General features: G+C 35.0%; 1 protein-coding gene across 1 annotated transcript in view; it reads right to left on the bottom strand.

Annotated features, from left to right (window-relative positions):
- LOC120136904 (leucine carboxyl methyltransferase 1 homolog) overlaps nucleotides 1-15891 on the bottom strand; it is a 42365-nt gene extending 26474 nt beyond the window's left edge. The window contains exons 1-13 of the mRNA XM_039152833.1: nucleotides 15758-15891; nucleotides 15046-15134; nucleotides 14817-14959; nucleotides 14520-14567; nucleotides 14366-14447; nucleotides 13802-13904; nucleotides 13440-13560; nucleotides 13254-13301; nucleotides 10089-10172; nucleotides 9596-9660; nucleotides 3153-3204; nucleotides 2795-2833; nucleotides 1889-1989 (exon numbers count right to left, since the gene is read on the bottom strand). Coding sequence (XP_039008764.1) covers nucleotides 1909-1989; nucleotides 2795-2833; nucleotides 3153-3204; nucleotides 9596-9660; nucleotides 10089-10172; nucleotides 13254-13301; nucleotides 13440-13560; nucleotides 13802-13904; nucleotides 14366-14447; nucleotides 14520-14567; nucleotides 14817-14959; nucleotides 15046-15134; nucleotides 15758-15837 — 1035 coding nt within the window. The 5' untranslated portion in view covers nucleotides 15838-15891 and the 3' untranslated portion in view covers nucleotides 1889-1908. The remainder of the gene's footprint in view (nucleotides 1-1888; nucleotides 1990-2794; nucleotides 2834-3152; nucleotides 3205-9595; nucleotides 9661-10088; nucleotides 10173-13253; nucleotides 13302-13439; nucleotides 13561-13801; nucleotides 13905-14365; nucleotides 14448-14519; nucleotides 14568-14816; nucleotides 14960-15045; nucleotides 15135-15757) is intronic.
- Nucleotides 15892-22204: the final 6313 nt, after the last annotated feature.

The following is a 22204-nucleotide window of genomic DNA, read 5'->3' on the forward strand; positions in this document are numbered from 1 at the left end:
TAATACCCGAAATTAATAACGGAGTTCGACCAATTATGCCTACGTCTCCAGACCGCTGCAGATCTTTTACTAAAGAAATAAAATTTACAAGTGTTTACAAAACACTCACAACTCACAAGAAAACTCTCTAAACTCCTTAGTATTGGGAGTAAGAAATGATTTGAGATGATTTTGAAGCTAAATGAGTTAGGATATTTATAGTTGAAACTTAAGGACTAATCTTGTAAATTTGATGTCTCCTTTGTTGAAAACCATCCGACGGTGCTTCCTTTTGACTTTCACTTTCAACAATTTAAGCACCAAATAGAACACAACCAAATGATAAAATAAATTGGCTAAACTAACCATCCCTACATTTCCATTCACAGTATTGTTAAAAGCATTTTTTTTTTGAAAAAAATGAAAAAATGTAATTGGCATGACTGCAGAGGAAGTAAACATAAAATATATTGGCATGACTGCAGAGGAAGTAAACATAAAATATATTCTAATTTTATAGAAAATGAAAAAGAAGTTATAATCTGGACACGTGTCAGAAAATGAATGGATAACAGTTTTTATTTAACGACCATTACATCTCGAGCACCTAAAGGACTAACGTTTGTAACGTTAAGCACCAGGATGGGCAAAAATATATTGTAGGCACATATTTAACACAAAAGGTATAGTTTGGGCACATATTTGGGCAAATGATAATAATGACTTAATCAAAATATGAGTTAATTTCATCACATGTCCCCAAACTATAACACTTATTTTAAATGTGTCTTTACTTTTGAATAATTTAATTTCATCTCCAAACTATGAGGTCCTTACACTTTTGAATATTCTAACTTTATCTCTAAACTATGAACCTTTTTCTAAATTAGTCCCCAAACTTTTGAATGTTTCAATTTTATCCCCAAATTCACCCAAATATGTAATTAATTTCAATCATAATTTAACCTAAATTTTGTTTTTTCAAACATATATTAGTATAACTTGCCCTAACAATTTTATTAACAAGGGATGTGATTAGTATATACATATAATTTGGGATAAAATTAAAATGCTTAAAAAGTTTAGGGACCAATTTCATCCAAATATGTGATTAATTTCAACTATAGTTTAAATTAAATTTTGTTTTTCTTTCAAACATATAATAATATAATTTGGCCCAATGATTTTATTAACAAGAGATATTATCATTATATACGTATAGTTTATGATGAAATTAAAATATTCAAAAAAATCGATGACCAATTTACAATGAATGTCATAGTTTAGGGATGAAATTAGAATATTAAAAAGTTTAAGACCAACTTAAAAGATGATTCATACTTTGAGGACATGTGATGCAATTAACTTATTTTAATTCGAATCAAATTGTGTAAATTATGCATTCAATACCTAAACTATCAATTTTAGTCTATTTTAACACCTAAACTTTCAATTTTTTCAAAATCATAATTAAAGTCTAGTTTTTACTTTATTTTAATACATCCGTTCAAAATTTAAAGTTAAGTTTTGAAAAAAGGAAAATTTAGGTACTAAAAAGAATAAAAACTGATAGTTTAAGTACTAAACGAATTAAGTTTTTAACTACGAGTACTTAAATGAAACAAAAAATAAAATATTAAGTATGCTTTTGAAAAAATTAGAAGTTTAAGAACTAAAACGGATAAAAATTAATAGTTTATGTACTAAATGCATAGTTTATCCAATTAAATTTTACTCGTACTTAATCAAATAGTGAACAATATATATCTCATTTTCGTTAACTCCCACAAAATAGACATTACACAGTCACGGATATGTGCATTCTTCAAAGCTTGCAACGCAAGTCAATAAACAAAAAGCAAAAACCTTTTAAAAACTCGTTCTAGAGTTTAACTAGTTGTTTTTTCATGGAGAGCTTCCTCGTATATTTCATGGTGATGGAGACGCAGGCGAAGAGGTTTCGGACGCATGTTCCTCGTCATCTTCGAACCCGAATTTTCCGTACAACCCCTGAACCAATAAAAAAAACATCAATTCAAACTTGAACCCCAGAAAAATTAATCAAGTAGATAAACATATCAAATTAAACAAGCTCAAACAAATCAAGTCTAAGCTCTAAAAGTAAAAGTTGATCGAGACAATTTCGAATCGAGCTAGGCATTCTTATCGCTTGAACTCGACCAGCTCGATTACACACTAATAAGCATCTTTTTCACTCTCATACAGGAAATGAAAGCCAGATTGAACAAGATGCTATATTATTATGGTAATATGATCTAAACCAAGCTTTCTAATGATTCCCCGGACAATTATTGTAAAAACCGTCACAAGAACTAATTCTTTTTTCTCGAATAGCTAAATTAGAGGGATAATATAAAGTTTATCGAACAGTTGCATTTGATCGAGATTCAGAGTCGAAAATACATTTGATCGAGATTCAGAGTCGAAACATAACTCGAAATAAAAACAAACTACTCAATTTCTATACTCGACTCAACTTCTAATTTGATCAATGATCATTTGTATTTTAGTTGGAATAGAAGTTTTTCATTATAAGAAAATCAGTTAGGCTCATAAATACTCTAATCAAGCATCAAAATACTCGAGCTCGACCCGCTTGATGACTCGAGTTACTTGAACTCGACTCAACAATGATCGAATAGAATTTAAAGCCTTTTCCCAAGCTAAACCCGAATAACTTACAAAGACAAAGGTCTTATTTACACCTTCAGCCTAGCAGAATGGAATGCTAAGATTGATGCTTATTCATGCTGTAAAATATTTTAGTGAACCAATGAAAATTACGTGAACATACCATGGCATCATTGATTCCATAAGCAACACAATAGTGCTCCTGAAAATCAGCAGTTCAAAACAAAATCAGTGAACACATTAATAAAATCCTTGGAAGTTCTCAATCAGGCGTTTATGATAAGACAACAGCTATTCTATTCACGCCGCTAGCCGTTGTTGCCAGAACTAAAGACCTTCAGTCATCACATGTCAGGCCGACACATCAAACTAGACTGCTCAGAGTCGATTATGAGTGTAGGATACAGGTATATTTAGTTTTTTCCTCTCCATATATATATAGAGATACTTAATCGATCATATTTTCATATCCATTTTCAAATTCAGACACAAATACTTAACTGAACCAAAGGTTCACTTACCTGCATCATATGCCATTCTTCAAATTCATCAAACAATTCCAGCCGTTCGATTCTGAGCACCAGAATATCACATATGAGAAATCCTCTCAAAGAATATTTCAGACATGTTCAAAAATGCAGAGCTTTCCAATGCAAGGTAGAATAGAAAGAGTCGAAGAATATATTCTCCCTGAACAGAAAATTAAAGATTGAACTAACCTCATTCAAAAATAAAAGATCGAATTACCCAGGTCATGGCATTGGCAGTTTTTTTTTTTTTTTATAGGAATAGGATGCCTCATTAAAAACCTCCCTCATAGTGGTCCTCTGCCCTAAGGTAGGACCAACTAGCGGAAGGAGGAAAAGAGTGCATCAATTTATTGATAATAAACCAGATACATAAGGCTTAAAAACAGTCTTGCAAACTACATAAAACTTAAAAACAGTCCTGAGGGTACTTTGCTCTTAAGGCTTACACAACTGCCTAAGCAAGGACAAAAATTACCCAATTCCTTCCTTTGCTAACTTATCGGCCTCACAGTTACACCATCTAGGAATCCACCTAACAAGAGCCTGAATAGCAGAAATAATAGACACAATTTCCTTGACAAAGTTTGACAGAAAAGCAGGTGCAAGAGCTTGGTCTTTAATCCAATCCACTGCTATCTTTGAATCGCTTTCAATAATTAGTCTGCCCTTCGAAGCCCATTGTGATGAAACAAATAGGTCAATTCCTTTTTTGATAGCCTTCAGCTCTGCTAGGATAGTAGGAGAAGGACCGACACTTTCTGAAAACGAAAAAAGAATATCCCGATTCCAATCTCTGAGAATACCCCCTATTCCAGCATACATACCAACCGTACTAACAGCCCCATCCACGTTCAACTTAAAAAAATTAAAAAAATCCACTGGAGGAGGACTCCAACAAATCGCCTTCCTATTCATGCCTATGAACTCTGTTAGATTATCAGCCAAAGAAAGGTCAGCAATTAAAGAATCCACCTGAATAGGGATAAGTGGATATTTTGCCAAATACCATTTGGATAACCTTAACCGCACAGTGAAAAATAATGATAATCTATCCAATTTCTTTTCCTCAAAAAATGATCTCATTTCTAATCTTCCATATTGACCACAAGACTGCCCCCGGAATAAACTTCCACATAGCAGATTTAGGATTCACATCAGCCCAAGAACTAAGCAGCGAAGGAGGGTCTGGCGGTAAAACTAACCGAAAACCCCAGTACCCTATAATCTTATACCAAAGTTCCCACGAAACTCGACATGAAATGAAAAGATGCTGGATTGATTCATCCTGCAGGTTACAAAGTGGACAAAGAATGTTCTCCCCTAAAGGAACCCCTCTTCTCAACAATTCAACTCTAACAACAACTTTTTGATGGGACAATTGCCAAATGAAGGATTCTACTCTAGGAGGAACTAAGCCCGACCATACACAGTTACTCCAAAATAAAGATTCATAATTAAAATTATAAAGAGCTTTCCTGCAAGCTTTAACAGAAAACAGCCCGACATTCAACCCATTCCACAACAACCCATCATCCAATGACTCAATAAGTTTAACATTTTTCAGCCTATCCAACAGCTCTACCAGCTGCTCCACCTCCCAATCACATAGATTCCTCCTAGTCTTCACACACCATTCCCATCAGGTTGAATCAAAACTCCCAAAGTCTGCAACATTACCCGTTTTATTAGTAGAAAGGGCAAAAATTCTTGGAAAAAGAAATTTCAAAGGAAACTCCCCAAGCCATGTATCACACCAAAAGGATATAGATTTCCCATTCCCAATTTGTATCTTTGCATGAGATCTAATACAACCTCCGATGGTATCATCCTTCATGAAGTTATTAACAATTCCCCTCCACATCCAAGAGTCATTTTGAGAAATAACCTTGTTAATATCCATGGTCTGACAGCTGACATTGTGTTTACAACATAAGAATCTCTTCAACATCGAATTTTTGTCATTTGCAAATTTCCAAATCCACTTACCCAACAAAGCTCAGTTTGAAACATTCAAATCAACAAAGCCTAAACCACCACCACTCAACGGTTTGCAAATTCTATCCCAACTCACCCAGTGAATTTTCTTCTTTCCATCCCCTCCACCCAATAAAAAATTCGACATCATGGAATTTAACCGGTGAGAAATAGTAGAAGGCATCTTAAAAATGGATAGGTAAAAAATAGGTAGGGAAGATAAAACCGAGTTAATAAGTACTAGCCTACCGGCCATAGATAGAGAATTAGCTTTCCAGCCTGCCAATTTCTTGCTGAAATTTTCAATGACTGGTTCCCAAAGTTTTGCCGAGTTCTTTTTCTCTCCTAAAGGTAGACCTAAGTAAACAGTCGGGAATGAATCAATAGAGCAGCCAATATCCCTAGCCCAAACATCAAGTATGTCACTCTCCACATTAATCCCATACAGCTTGCTTTTTGCTAAATTCAGTTGGAGCCCCGTCAATAAACCAAAAATCCTCAAAACTCTTCTAACATTCTTTATCTGAGTAATTGAATCTCGACAAAAAATAATTAAATCATCTGCAAACTGCAGGTGAGACAAAGTAAAAGAGTTTTGACTGTTTCCAAAAGAAAACCCCTGAAAAAGACCCAAGTCCACTGCTTTCGACAGCATCAAATGTAGTAATTCCCCAACCATGTTAAACAAAAGAGGAGAAAGGCTGCAACCTTGCCTCAAACCTTTAGCAATAGGGAACTCGTCAGTAGGAGAACCATTCACTAGAACCGAGATAGAAGCCGTTGAAATGCACTGTTTGATCCAAGAACACCACCTCTCGCCGAATCCCATCTTTATCATTAACTTTTGCAGAATCTGCCACTCCACAGTGTCGTAGGCTCTGCTAAAATCCACTTTAAATACAACCCCTTTAAGTCCTTGCTTCCTCCAAGAATCAATACCTTCGTTAGCCAAATATGCACAATCTAACAATTGCCTTCCCGGAATAAAAGCAAACTGTGACAGACTAATAATATCATCGATACACGATATTAGTCTCTTGGAAAGAACTTTTGACAGAATTTTGTACAGGCTGCCCACAAGACTAATAGGTCTATAGTCTTCAATACACTCAGGATTACCTTTCTTAGGAATCAAGGTAATAAATGCATGATTAACTCCATGAACCCACTTCTTTCCTTTATAGAAATCTGAGAAAAACTCCATGATCTGATTCTTAAGAATTTTCCAGTATTTCTTGTAAAAACCCATGGTAAAACCATCCGGTCCAGGAGCTTTAGTACTATCCAAAGAAGAAATTGCTTGCCATATTTCTTGTTCCGAAAATTCCTCCTCCAAATATGCGCATTGAGATGTTGTTAACTGTGCAAAATCCAAATTCAAGTCCTCTGCCTCCAAGGCCGAATTGGAGTTGTATGCATACTTGAAAAAATTATACACACTTTCTTTTATTTTTCCCGCATCCGAAATTAAAACTCCATCAATTTTCAATGAATGAATGGAGTTTACTCTATTCCTTCTCATAGCACTTAGATGAAAGAACCTAGTATTTCTGTCTCCACCCTTAATCCACCTACTTCTGGACTTTTGATACCAAATGCTCTCCTCGATCCTAAACAACTTCCACAGCTCATTTTTGCAGTCAACCCACTGATCCCATTCACCCTTAGATAAGATTCGACATTGAGACTTTCTTTCCAATTCATGTATCTTCCCTTCAAGCATCGAAATTGAATCTGACAACCCAAATTGATTACCTCCAGGCCATCTTTTAATTTGTTTTTTAGCAGCCTGTAGCATCCTAAAAATCCCCCCATTATTCCTCTTCTTCTTCTTCTCAACAAACACCAAGTCTTCTACCCATCCATCAAAACCTTTTTCCTCTAAAAGGTAATTAAAAAATCTAAAAGGTTTAGGGCCCCAATTGATACTAACATCTTCCAACAAAACTGGATTGTGATCAGAAATAGAATTTGATAGAAGGGACTGTGAGATCTTAGGAAAATTGTTTAGGAAACTACCACTAATTAGGAAACGGTCTAGTCTAACCCATGTAGAATCTTCTCTATTGCTACACCATGTGAAAGTCCCTCCTGACATCGGCAAATCAATAAGATTTCCCATTTTTTTCTTGCGGATCAAGATACGCATTAAAATCACCCCCTAGACAAACCGGTAGATCCAACAAACGAACAAAATCTAACAACTCCCCATAAAATTCAACTTTTTCAGATTCAATAACAGGACCATAGACATTAATAAAAGCGAATTCCTCTTGGTCATTCATATAATTTCCCACCAGTGCCAAGAACCTATTGTGCACATGCTTATTTGTAACTTTGAACACATTTTCATTCCACATAGAAATCAAACCACCCTTTGACCCCTGTGCTGGAGACACCATCACCTCCTTTAGGAAATTTCCTCCAATCTTCCTAGTAAATCGATACATGACATTTTTCTAACTTTGATTCTTGGATAAAAAGCAGAACTGGTCTAACCTTCTTTACTAGCCTTGCAACAGCAATATATTTTTCTCTCCTCCCTAACCCTCTAATGTTCCAAGATAAAATGTTTAATCTATTCATAAAAAAACAACACTCCCACAACCAAAAACCAACTCTCCAAACAGCAAAAAAGTGAGACTCTGCAAATTATCCATCCCTTGCTGAGTCAGACCCATCTTCCAGGCTTAAAATTTTTTCTATGAAAGTCTTCTTACCTTCCTTGAACGAAAGGCCTAACACCTGACAAACTTCCCAAGTAACCATTGCTTCCTCCACCACCTTCGAGAATTGAGGTGAAAAGACAATAGGTGAATTAACCAGATCCACTGCTTCCCTAGTTAAAACTCTTCTCGCCCTTCTTTTAGTTCTTTCTGTCTCTGTAGCAGGAATAATACCTGCTTCCACAACCTCTGAGGAGCTATTCCTAATAAATGGTACCACAGAAGAGTTCTGATTATTAGCATAATTAATAGCCTTTTCCAACCCACTTCCCATTTTATCTGAAGAAAACTGCTGAAAGTCTTCTTTTCTAGACAAGAGTTCTTTCTGTTCATTTCCAACCCAGTGATTTCTCACCCTCAATCTACTATAAAATCTTCTATAGCTGGCCATTCTCCTCCTCTCTATTGGCACACTTTTAGAAGAAAGAAATCTTCTATGCTGAATCAACGTTCTGCCTCTTGAAGAAAACTGTGAGGATTCCTTATTAGGAGCTGACTGCATTAAATTAGGATTTAAAGGCTCAATTTCTTCACAGTCCTCGAAATTCACTGAATTTCTCTTCTTCTCACAAAAAGAAGAATCACTACCCGCATTGAGAATCACTTGATTGACATCCTTAACCATTCTCAACTTCTTTTGAACAGCTCTATTGTTATCTATAGCTTCATCCCTCACTACATCTGTATCTTGCTCTTGAAAATCAGACAAAGGCTGATCCTTTTTTTTATTTATTGCCCTGGCCCAATTCAACTTCACAGCAAGGCCCGCTGGGAAAATTTTAGTTATAGGAGAAAGAGACTCCCCATTTGAATCAGAATGGGCTTGGATACTCTGGTCCACAGCCTCTCGCAGCCCAATTCCTGCATAGTCCCCACAATAGTTAAAATCAAATTCAAATTTGTCTGACACCCCATTATCATTGGGCAGAGTGACAGACTTCTTTTTCAAATAATGTTCCCTATCTTCTTCTGACATCCTCCTTTCTAGATTGGTCTGAAGCCACGTGTCTACCTTTGATCGAAATCCTTCTTCTAAATTTTCCCTGTTGTCTTCTTCCTTCTCTAAGTTTCTACCATCGTCCCCCTTTGACACATCGTTATTGTAGCTGTTATGTGAAAAATTCTGCCTCACGACTCCAAAATCTTCAGAGATAGGATTACACCTGGTACCCACATTAATTTTAACTTTAAAGGATCTGCCATAAGAACCCACAATAACCGATTCTTGTACATCAAAAGGGCCTGCAACCCTTAACAGCATTCTAGCCGAAGAAAGATCATCTCTATTTCTTGTTTCCTCCAGGATACTCACAACCTTTCCCCATTTTTCACCAAGCTTCTCCAAAAAAGGAACACTCCAACTAAGAAGCGGTAAACCAACCAACTACCAAGCAATAAGCCAGAGGAACTCCATCTTCACTCAACAACGGATGATATATGTAATCACGGGAACATGCACAATAAACAAATTCACGGATGATATATGTAATCAAAAAGCGATAAATAAACGTACATGACGTCTAATTTTTATTTTCAAGTTCATGATATTAGTACATGTCAAATCTAGCTGACAGGATGATAAAAAGAGTCATCAAAATGGAATCTAGTTCAAAAATAAAAATGAGTAAATTCCATCAAGTTCAGGCAAGCAGCCATCTGTGCTGCCAAATAAGCAAAATCTCCGAAGACATATATGAAACATAATTATTTATAATGCTAAACCAGATCATTTACCTTCGTCTTTCACTGGCATCAACAAATTTACTGTAAACTTTCAGCATGTCCCAGGCAACAGCTTTCTGAAATCTCAGGAAATACAGTGGAGTTGGTAAACAAAACATAAAAGAACAATGAAATTTTAAAATTCGAAAGCATAAAAAAGGGCAGAGAGACTCAGCTAAGAGAAAAAAAAGAAGGAACAAAGAACAGACAAATATTATTTCTGTTAGATGATGCCCTTCATTTCTAAATATTAAGTTCATCATTCTGGCAGTTACTAGGAAGAAAGCAAGAAGTTGAAGGACAGTCACAAGATCCTTCTCATATAGCCCGAAGCTTTACCTCAGGCATTACATTTTCTTCTTCTTGGCATAGAGGCGGTACTATATTTACCATCACAGAAATGGTACTTTAAAGGCAACCAGAAAATGTATACCGTAAAATTAAGGAAACAAAAAAAAGGGTATATATCGAGTTGCGTTAAAAAAATAAAAATATACCCATATACCTGCCATCCCTGATCAAGAAATAGTTTTTCCTTTGCTTGCAAAGTTGGCGTAGCATAGAGACCCAAAAGTGCACAGCCTCGACTCTGAAACAAAAATAGGATTAGGTGTTAATTGATTTTCACTAAAAAATAGTGTAAGTTTCCACAACTCAATATCAAGGCATCCAAGCCTCGCACTTCTGGCATTAACGGAATTTAAGCATTGAAAAAATATCCATTTGTATTCCCTCATTTATTGAGGCTTGACAAATGACTAACTTGCTTCGTTGAAACCCAAGCACTTGCTACTGTAGAATAAACCAATTTTGAAAACGAATAACATGCTCAAAAAAGGCATGGGTTCAGTAATTTTGAAAAGGAATAACAATTATTCTTTATATGGTCAATTAATGGGTCTCCCACTGAAGGGTTCAAGATTTCGAAAGGGCTTCGCCAGGGGTGTTCTTTGTCACCGTTACTTTTTAATATTATTGGTGAGTAGTTGAACCTTTTGTTAACTAAAGCGGTGAGCGTGGGGCTGTTCAGAGGGTTTGAGATTGATAGTCAAGGGCGTTCTCTAATGCTTTCACACTTGCAATTTGCTGACGGTTTAATCATTTTTTTGCAATGCCTCCTTTGGGGAACTGAGGAATATTAGTCGGGTTTTGTCGGTCTTTGAATTGATGGCTGTTTTGCAATTGAATATGACTAAGAGCAAGATTTTTGGAATTAATATGGAGGATGATATTATTAATGGTTGGGCCAATTCATTGGGTTGTTTGGTGGGTATGTTTCGGGCAGATTATTTAGGGCTTCCTCTTGGGGCAAAAAGGAACTCGGTCTTTATTTGGGATCCTGTTATTCAAAGGTTCCAAAAGAAGTTAGCAAGATGGAAGGTGGAGACTTTATTGCTAGCAGGAAGGGTAGTTTTGATTAAGTATGTTTTAAGCTCCACTTTATGTCTTTATTCAGAATTCCTTCATGTGTTCTAAAGAAGCTAAATGCTATTATGGTGCGATTCCTATAGGGGTCATCTGAAAGGAAAGCTATTCATTGGGTAAAGTGGGGTTCGGTGTGCAGGCCAAAGGAAATGGGAGGCCTAGGAATAAAAAATTTGGATATGATGAATAGAGCACTTTTGAGGAAGTGGATGTGGAAGTTTGTTTCCGAGAAAGAATCATTGTGGAAAAGGGTCATATGCCTTGTCAATAATCTTGATTTCAACTGTTGACAAATTGATTTCCTCGAGACCTTCTTGGATATGAAAAGGGACAATGAAGAGCTGCTATGTATGTGATGATTTTGGTGCTTGTTTTAAGGGTAATACTCACATCAGGGTTGGCAATGGTGAATCATTTTCGTTTTGGCATGATGCGTGTTTAGATGGTGTGCCTTTGAAAAATCGATTTACAAGATTGTTTATCCCCTCGACCAACAAAGAAGGGAGAATTGCTGATTTTAGGACAAGGAGCTCGTTGGGGTGGTGCTGGGATATTCAGATGAGGAGGAATTTGGCAGATTAGGAGATGGAGCAGTTGATTCATTTATATACGGTGTTAGGCAATTTTCAGCCTTCAGAGCTAACTGATGATGGTTATGTTTGGATTTGGATAGGGCAATGGTTGTTTCTCGGTGAAATCGTGCGTGAGGCTTATGTTTGATAGGTCTGAAGCTAACTCCTTGTGGTCAAAATCTGTGTGGCTTGGGGTTGCACCTCCTTGTGTGGAGTCCTTTGTGTTGCAGGTGGCTCATAAAAAGGTGGTAGTTAAAGTCGAGTTAGTTAAGCGTAGTATTAGGGGGATCGAGGATCAGACGTGCCGTTTGTGTGGAGATTTTTCAGAATCTATTACTCATTTGTTTGTTTCTTGCACAGTTTCTTGGGGTCTTTGGACGGGGTTTTTGAGTATGCGGAACATCTCTTTCGCGGTTCCAGAGAGCCCGGTTGTGTTACTCTTGGCTTAGTATGGGTTGGTCCCATTTTCAGCCATATTGACTTTTATTCCTGTAGCAATTTTGTGGTCAGTTTGGAAGCAAAGAAATGAAATGGTTTTCAATAAAGGGAATCTTGATCGTGTTCACCTCTTTTTCTTGGTGAGATACAGAGTGGCAACTTAGTTTTCGGCAAAGTTTGAAAACCATTTGACCCCTTTTGTTAGTCTAGTGGGCGATCTTACGTTAGCGGATTCCTATCAAGGGTCAAGGAAGCTTAATTCGGTTCGTGAAGGTTGGTGTCCTCCTCCGATAGGATTTCTTAAGGTAAATGTGGATGGGGCGATGGATAGTTCTTGGCAGAAGGGCGGCATAGGTGGTTTGTTTCGGGACGAGAAGGGTGTCATGTTGGATTCGTTTTCAAAGAAAGTTGGTTCGGGCCCTCCAATTTTGGTAGAATTGCTGGCTATCAAGAGGGGTCTGCAGCTATTTTTGGACTCGGAGTGGGATTATAGGGGAAGGCTAATTTTAGAATCCGATTATCTAGTGGCTCTAGAATGGATTAAAAATCCAGCTTCTTGTACTCCTTTGTTTAAAACTGTGGTGAATGACATTGCTAATATAGTGATAAAGAGGGGTGTGGTCATTAGGCATATTAAGAGAGGTGCCAATTACAAGATGAGTTTGCCAAGTTGGGTATTGGATAGGATTGTCGAGGGGGTAATATGCAGGGATTGGTTGGTAGTTTGTATTGGGTTTTGTTGTTTGGTGGTAGGAGTATGATTGTAATTGGTCTAATGTAATGTTGTTGTATCTGGTTTTTTAGTAATAAAATTATTGGCACTCTTTTCCTCCATTCAATGTCCGCTGATCTATCTTTGTAGATCAGCGGTTATGATGGGGGTTTTAACGAGGCCATCTTTCTATAAAAAATTATTCTTTATATGGAACTTCAGTAAATATAAACAGTATTTTAAAATAAAAGGTATAATTGACTGCAATTATATGTCTTAATTCCTTAAGTTAAAAGTTTCTTGCATTTCGACCGTAAACAACATTCTGTAAAGGGAACCTGACACCCACATTCCTATCTAGGTGAATCTTTCCACCAAACATCTACAAAATTTTAAACAAAAATGAAGAGGCTCTGGGTTCAAAAAAACTTCATACAAACAGCTGAATAAGAAACTGCTAATTCAATCACAGAAACAAGCAAACTAATAAATAAATGAAATTCGGAACCTAAGATGTTTTCACCTCCAAATTTCTTATCATTTGCTGCCCAAAAGCATCATCTGGATGAATCTGTTGACAAGGACAATAAATGGAAATTCATCAATTTCTCATCAACCATGACAGACACACATTGCTTAAAGGAACACAATCAAGAAACCACAACCAACAGGGAATTAAAAATGTTGAGATTTCAGAGAAGTACAGAACCTGCTCATATAGGAAAAATATAGATGTTGAAAATGTCTTTGATGCCCAACCAACAATAGAACGGCTTGAATCTGGATCCAGGTATATTAAAACGCATTCTGCAATTATGAATGTTAGCAGACTGATACCAAAATCAGACGACCCTTAAGGTCCCTAAACATGAAAATAATAAACAGATTCTACCCATTAAAGGTAGAAAATAATAAATAGATGCACATTTAACAGCCAAACCATGAAAATAACACAAATTTGAGCAAACACTCACAATCACAATCAATAAACTTGTGAAATGGAATTTTAGGCTTCCAAATGGATGAGTACTGCTAACAAGTGCAAAAGAATAGGACAGATTCATGAAATACCTGGGATCCATATTTGCCAATGATACGACATCATCCAACTTTGGAATGTCACGCAAATCAATTGGAAGTAGCTTGTAGTGATCACTGAGCACTTCTCCATTCTCTGCAAAGATACGAGTTCTGGATCACTCCACAGAAGAAGCATGTGCTTAAATGCATCGGAAGCAAGATACTGTAAAGTAGAAGAAGCCAGCTCTGTGATTCCTTCAACAAATATTTGTTGACGGATGATAGACTACAATAAACAAAATCGGCCACCAAAGCCTCAAAACATCTTCTAGATGTAATAGACATACGACTTCAAAGAGAAAGAAAAAAATAATGTTTGAAAAAAGAATACAAACACCAGATATGAGTTATCCACAGGACAGTTGAAAGGGACAATTTTAAGCTTGTGTTTTGCATGTCATCTTTAATATAAGTTACATACAATGGAAAAAGCACACTCTTGATAGCAGCACTATGCAACCACATAAACCAGAAAAGGAAAGTGGCAATTTGAGAAATAAAAACAATAACAGCAACAACTTGATATCTAACAACCTGGTGGCCAAGGCAACTTACCTTGAGAGATTGATGCTGTTGGACCAATTTTGTCCCTCAATTGACTGCAGGATTCAATAAGGGAAACCTTTTTACTAGTAACCTATAGAAAGAAATCACTGTTTAAAGCACAGTATTGCACAAATCAATTGCAATCTTAAATTCAAAACTGCACCTCCTTAAAATCCAGTTCCACATATAGATACGGTGCTTTTCCCTCGTCCTGTGAATGAAAGAAAACAAAAGCCCAATTAAACTTGCATTTTCTCTAGATAATTGTACAAGGGAACATGCATCTTCTCTAGATAATTACTGAACAAAGAAACAAAACAAATAGCTAATACCAGAGAATAAAAATATGGAAAAACTTAAGTTTCAAGTGCTCAACACAAAACGAACAATAAAGTTACACATCTTTAGATCTTATTTTTCTGTTATGAGTTTATCCCAACTCATAAGAAAACTCAGGTACCTGCAACTGAAAATATGTGGTATCAAATCCAGCACCGAGTGATAGTATCTGCTTCTTTATGTTACACTTTTCACTGTTAGATCCTTCACAATCAAGAAACTGATATAGAAGCTTCCTAAAAGCAGCCCAACGTGCAAAATAACCTAAAATACACAGCCAAGGGGAAAAAACCATTAGATTAAATTCATTAAAAAAACTGGCAAAGAAATTCAAATGAGTCAAATCTTACCTCGGTTAATTATAGGAGATCTCCTCACAGGTCTTCTAACAAACATATGGATATAATCATCTTTCATGTATCCCTTTTTAACACATGACCTTTAAATACACAGTTTGGAGGAAAGTGAGAAATAAAATACCAAATGATGCTCGTGGGTTTGAATGAGTTAAATACGCTTATTCTTAGACTGATATGTATAGAAAAAGCGGGCAACTTATACTAATATAAATTTAATTTAAGCCCCGGTTAATATTCTAACAAACCAATAGTTGGATTTACCAACATGCAAGTAAAATTCCAATCAATATCTCTATCATATCAATTGATAATTCTATTTTTCATTGTAAATTTTTTATATTGAACAACTAATTAGACATTTTAGATTCAGAAAATAAAATAAATGGTCAATAAACCAAATATAAATCATATTTTACACAAGAATAACTGATCTCACCTCGTATGAATATATATATCCTGACAGAATAATTTTCGAAATCAAGAAATGTTCGGAACAAAAATATTTCCAGCTTAACATTTGTATTAGATTCATCTCTTTAGCATCGAAATGGTGTATCAAATATCGATGATTAAAAGTTAGAACTATTCCAATAAAATTCTCCAAACTTAGTTTTTTTTTACTTCAATTTTCTCAAAGACAAGAGAAAAGGTGAAGAATACAATGGATAAAATATAGAAAAAAGAAACAAGTAAGAGCACTCACAGTTTACTGGCTGAAGCATCGTCGTTAGTTGCTTGAACCGCTGCCCTGTTGCTACGTGAATCAGCCGCTGGCGTCGCCATGGAAAACAACAGAGAGATCGAGACGGTTTTCGATTTTTTTTTCTCTTCTGACGAGAGAGGTTTATTCCGCTTAAGAGACTTTTAGTGCCTAGATTATATTTTAAATTTATTTTTTAATATTTAATTTATTTTTTGTTAAATGTGTAAAGTTAAAAAACTGTTAAATAACCTATGTCACCTTGGTATTTTTTTTCTAAATAAAATATTATTTAAAAATATTTATTTTTTAAAATATGGAGGTAACATAGGTCATTTAACGATTTTTAATAATATTATTTAATTTTTTTAAAAATGGATGTGACACTTATCAGTTAACGATTTTTTAATGATAAATACCTAAAAGTGTAACGGATAAAATATTATAAAACTATTTTTGATGAAAAAAAAATTAGATACTAAAAGTCAGTTTGAGGTATAATTTAAGCACATAAAAGTGTATTAGACTTTATATTATACTAAACGAGATCATATATCATTAAAATTTAGAGTAAACTACTCAAATGAATACTTAATTATGGGATTAGTATCGATAGAATCATCATATTTTCAGTTTTGACAATATGATCATATAACTATTTAAATAGTTTCAATCAAGGATAAACTGCACAAACAATCATTAATGTTTGAGTAAATTTTTGTTTTTCGATTGAGATTTTAAAAATAACATATTGGTCACTAAATGGTCATTTCACCGTCATTTCATGGAAATTAACGCCGTCGCAGCGTTACAAAAGGTTAATATTTAGTTTTACTCCTAAACTATTACTAAATTGTCAAATATGTCCTTAAAACAATGATTTTATATTTAATTTACCCCTCTGTTACCATCATATATTCCTTCTTGCCTCTCCCACCTCATTAGCCCTAAATCCGAACACGTCCGTCTCGACTTAGCCCTCTCCCACTTAGACAACAACCAATTACAACTCCTTGGTGATTTACTACAACAGTCTCTCCCAACCCTTTAATAGATTCGTCCCCGACTATAAGACTTTCTTTCAGGTTTAAATCAAATCTTGTTTGATTATCTATTAATTTTTTATGAAATCAAATGAACTGATTAGATTGAGAAAGAAAATTTTAGGGTTCATGAAAAGAAGCTCTCTTCATATTTTGAGAATGATTGATTCTAATGTGATCTGATTTTTGTTAAGCCAACACTCTTAAACTATTAGGCTTGGAAATCAATCAAATAACACATAAGATTATTTAATGGACTGGCATGATATTGTCATACCAAAAATAGGGTTAGGATTTTAATTAGGATTCATAATTAGAATTAAAATAGAATTTTAGAATTTAATAAAAAAATAAGAAATTACTAGAGTTTAGGTCTAATATGTAAAATTTGTAAGCATAAAAATTAGTATAGAAAAAGCCAAGAAGATAAGGGACATGTTGAATGATTCAACCATTTTTCTTTAAAATTCAAAATTTTCTTTCCTTTGTAAACTCTTGACGTGCTATTTCCCATTGAAGTAGTTGATCGCGCGTGTAGGTGTACTAAATTTGATGTGTAAATTGTGTAAGTATACATGTCGAATGAGTAATAATGTGATAGATGAGTATCGTTTCCACATGGACTAGAGGAAATTGCAAGTTAAGTTACAACACTAAACTAATTTATCTAAGTATAATTAGTATGATGGTATGAACAGATGATTATGTTGTGGCAAGATGAAATGTATGGAGATGGAATCTTTGTGGTAGTGTGGATGAGTGGCAAATAGAAATGTTATGGCAAATTGAGATGTTTGAAGTATAAACAATAAAAATGTTAAAGCAAAATAGATTGAGAATTCAGGGATAAGTAAGATAATTTGACAATACTCACATAAACAAGCTACAATGGGAATGAATTGTGGGATTACTAAGGAATCCTAAGCCTTGCCTTTTAGAATGATTCAAGCTTCTATGGTATATTTGCTTGACAGAGTTTACTAAGGGTGTCCCAATACTATCTCTAGTCATGGAACCTGACAGATAAAAATGCCACAACAATAACTCTCGACATGAACAGTAGCATTAAACCTATCGAATAAGCACTACTCCTTTGAAACCTATCCTTGTCCGGATCGTAGTCTCCTTTGAAAGACGGATCGTGAACTTTGGTTTTGGAAAGAGTTCAGGTGCTTGGAAATATGGTTGTGCTCGCCTGAGTACCAAAAGTTTGACGTTGTTTGATCTTGGATTCTGGTTTGGTAGATCCAGTTGTGGTTCTTATCGTTATCTTACGGTATTGTTAAGTTCATCAAATCTTGCTTCAAATTGAGTCGTGAGTCGTGCAAGTGCGGTTAAGATAGCCGTAAGTGTCTCATTGTTATTATTGTCCATCCTGAAATCATAACACTCAAAAGAAAATTTTAAAATAAAATAAAAATAAAAGAAAGAAAATTCAACAAAGCGAGAAACATCACAAGTGACTCCAAGAAAGTAACACAACGAGAGGCAAGTAAGATGATCGTGTACTCTTTAAAACTCACTTTACCAAGTAGTCTTCCACAGTTCGTATCGGAGTTTAATTACTAGCAAATGCGATAAAAAAAACTTAAAAGCTTTAAGAGACCAAACAATGGTTAGATTCTAAGAGAACGAGAATTCAAAGAAGGAAGAAGTATGGAAACTCTTTAGTCCTACTAAAACAAGGAAGATAATGTATTAGATAATGTAAAAGAACAATAAAAAGGAAAACAAAAAAACCTAAAGCACTAAGAGTTTAAAGGAAAAAAAAAGAACCAAACTAGAAACTTAGAAAACGCTATGTCAACTTGAGCAAATTTTTTGACAAGGTTACTAGTGTCCAAAAATTTTGGAAAAAATTCTTGAATGTTTTTAGATGTGTGTAGAAACTACATGTAAATTTTTAGAACGAAATACCTTTAGTAGTATCTTGTAGACTATGTTGAATGGTGAGTCTTCAAACAATCTGCTTTTCGTGATCACATTGTTCGAACGTGTTATTGATCTCCAAAAATTCTTAATTTTTTGGTGAATTATCTTAAATATATTTAGTTTCAATATGGAAATTTTCACCACGAAATTCCTTATGTATAATTTTCAAGAAATTCGACAAGATTCTAGACCGAATCTGTCGATGAAACTTAAACGATATATTTGAAGGCACCAATGAACTCCGATTGGAGTGACTTTTGGCCTGGAGATTAATCTTAGAATGAATATGATATATGGAGAAAATCAACCCTAAATTATTTTGTTTACATTTTTTGAATTTTTGAATTTTTTGTATTTTTTATTGGTCCATTTTCCTCCTTTTTTGGGATGAAAAATAGAAAAATAAAAAGAATGATTTGAAGCTAAATTAAAATTAAACAAAAAGAACCTTAAATGATTAATCTTTTGTGAATTAACTCCGTTGGGGGTACCTTGACGGTTTTCTGTGCAAGAACAAGCAATATTGGTTGGTTCTTTCCAAGAATCGGCCCAAATATGATACCAATTGATAGGAGAATAGTGGCGGGTTAATGAATTTTGCTCTTTTTGAAGAATCAAACTTAGAAAGCTCTAGACTCGATGAAGAACAAATGAGGATGAATAGGGGAAAGTGACGACATCAACTAGGATCTTTTAGAGTTTCTTTTAAGTGCTGGAAACAAGGTAAGAAACAAGATTAAAACAAGATAAACAAAAGATAAAGAAATTAAGAATAAAATATGATAACCAATAAATCAAAAGATCTCCCTTATGAAGGTGAACGGTAAAGATGATGATGATGAGGATGTATTTGTGGAAAATAAATAGATAAATGTCCTATCGAACCCTCCTAGTCGCAATGGAAAGACAAACTCGATAATATGGCTCTAACCAACTCTCCTAGTCGCTATGAAAAGACAAATTTGAGTGTGAAGATTAATATCCCTCACAATAACTTGAAAGAACTCTAAGATAAGAAGTTTCGAAGGCACAATACAATCAACACTTGCAAAAACGAATTCTCGTTGTATTATTAATCAAAGAAATCTATTTTACAAAGTTGAATGAAACATCCTTTATATAGGGGATGAGTTCTAAATGTCCTAAATAACTAATGAATAAAATAATAACAAACTAAACATGTTTTAACTCTAATTCCTAATAAAATAATAAATTTAATCCTAAAAGATAATGCATCATCTTATGTTAAATTATATTACAAATAATCAATAAAAATATTGAAAATTCGTAATATTTACAAAATCTCGTATTAATCCGTATATGATTTTCTGCATGCATTGTCTTCACTAGAATGGTCATATCTTGAGTTCTCAATATCATATTGATGTTATTCAAGAACCACTAGAAAGATAAGAGACAACCGGTCGGATCTCCAGAAGAAATATTTACCAAATAAGATCAGGATCCCATTCAAAAAGTCGTCGAAAATCTGGTGTTATTCGGGTCTTCTTTTCCAAGACTTGGATGAGTGGATCATTTGGAAGATTTATTATTTTTTCCTTTGATATGAGCCTTATGATGCATGTATCAATCAGGCAAGAGTAAACAGAAGTTGCATAGATGACATTACCACCGAGGATGCATCTGATACAACAATGCACAAATTGAAAGTGATTAAGAATGACTTACACCGAAACAGAATCACTCCAAGCAATCTATATTCCCCCAGAGAAACCCATCGCTTCTACACGATAAGAGTTAGGGAAGCCAAGAAAAGCAATAACAAAATCATCTTTACGCCCGCTAATGCGGTGTTCAACAAATAAGACAACATCCGGTCTACGGTCACGAAGAAATTGTTTGGCGGCAGGAAGAAATCTCGCGTGCCCACAGCCCTGTACATTCCAATACATGATTTTTAAATTCATTAAACAATAAGCATGAGGAAAGGGGTGTTGTGCTTATTCAACAATTGCCACGGCATGATCACCTCCTAACTCGAGGTTGGCATCATTCGAGAGAGCAACTAAAGGTGCCCCTTGGGAGATAGAAGAAATTTACTGATTTATAAGAAGTCTACTGCTTGAATCAACTGGATCAGGTAGATCACCTCCGGGTTGATTCCGGGGCTTCGGCAAAGATTGACCAATCGCCACGAGATTCAAAGAGGTATTCGGATCTGTATTCCTATTCTCATCGAGCACAACAACAGTATGCTTAAAGACATCGGTGAGGGCAGGTTGATGAGCTTTTGGAGCCAAATGAGAGCTGCTGGCTTTGATTTGGGGCCGAGATAGCACAGGGAAATCTGCAAGAGTCAAAACAAGGGGTTTTTGAATATTAAAATTCTTGGGAGCATTGGTCACGGAGGGAACCTTGCCTTTTTTCTTAAGCTTAGGTCTGGCCTGGACGGTGTGTTTCAGCTGCTGGTTCTGTTTATTACCCGATGAGGCTGCTTCATTAATCTCATCTAGGGTGCCTTCGCTTTCTAAATCAAAAATTGGATTAAAACGTGAAACTTGAAACACCTCGCTAGCAGAATGGCTTGGCGTTGGATCCCTTTTTTTTAGCTCGACGTTGTCTTCTCTCTACGACCATCCATGGTCCAAAGGGGCTATCACTAGGGGAAAGGTTGCTAGCAGCGGGTTCATCATCAACATGATCATTTTTCTGTTCAGAATTGTGGCTACGGCAACCCTGAAGAAGGTGTCCGTATTTCCCAAATTTGAAACAAATACTGGGAAGCGATTCATACTCAATAATTAAGTCCTTTCATTGATGATAATCTTTGACACAAGAGGCTTGCTTAGATCCACCGTGACTGTCATTCGGGCGAAATGGCCCCTCCTCCCATTTTCTGTTTGATAATATATCCTAACAACAAGACCAATGCACTCACCTATTTCCATGACGATGCTTCTTTTGTAGAGCGTGAATATCCAGGAAGGTGAATCCATGCCGTAACCAACTTCAGAAAGGGATCGGATGTGGAGATAATGTCCAAACACAGTCCAAGAGCCATCAGATAAAGCAAAACATGAAAATAGAAAAAAATGTAGTGTTGATATTTTATAAGGTTAATTGTATGTATCAATCTCACATGGTTAATATTTGTAAATATTAAATTTAAAAAATATATTCAAAAATTTCAAAAATATTCACTAATTTTCTTAAGTAATTTTTAATTCCTTGTCGAAAGCATTTTATCCGAATAATTTTACACCAATAAAGACTAAAGTATTATAAAACAATATGTACTTAACAACTAAATGTATCATACTCTTATTTATCATTTTACCCATACCAACTATCAGCTAAATTTTACCAAACACATCTATATAAAAAATTAATCAAATCAATTTTTCGAATCAACTAATTAAATTAGTTGGTCAAACCATATATATATATATTGGAATCAACTATCAGCTATTATATTATTATTTTTGTATGATATGATATTTGTTATTATTAATTA

The sequence above is a fragment of the Hibiscus syriacus genome, unplaced genomic scaffold, assembly GCF_006381635.1.
Source record: "Hibiscus syriacus cultivar Baekdansim isolate YM2019G1 unplaced genomic scaffold, ASM638163v2 tig00110637_pilon, whole genome shotgun sequence".
NCBI lineage: Eukaryota > Viridiplantae > Streptophyta > Magnoliopsida > Malvales > Malvaceae > Hibiscus > Hibiscus syriacus.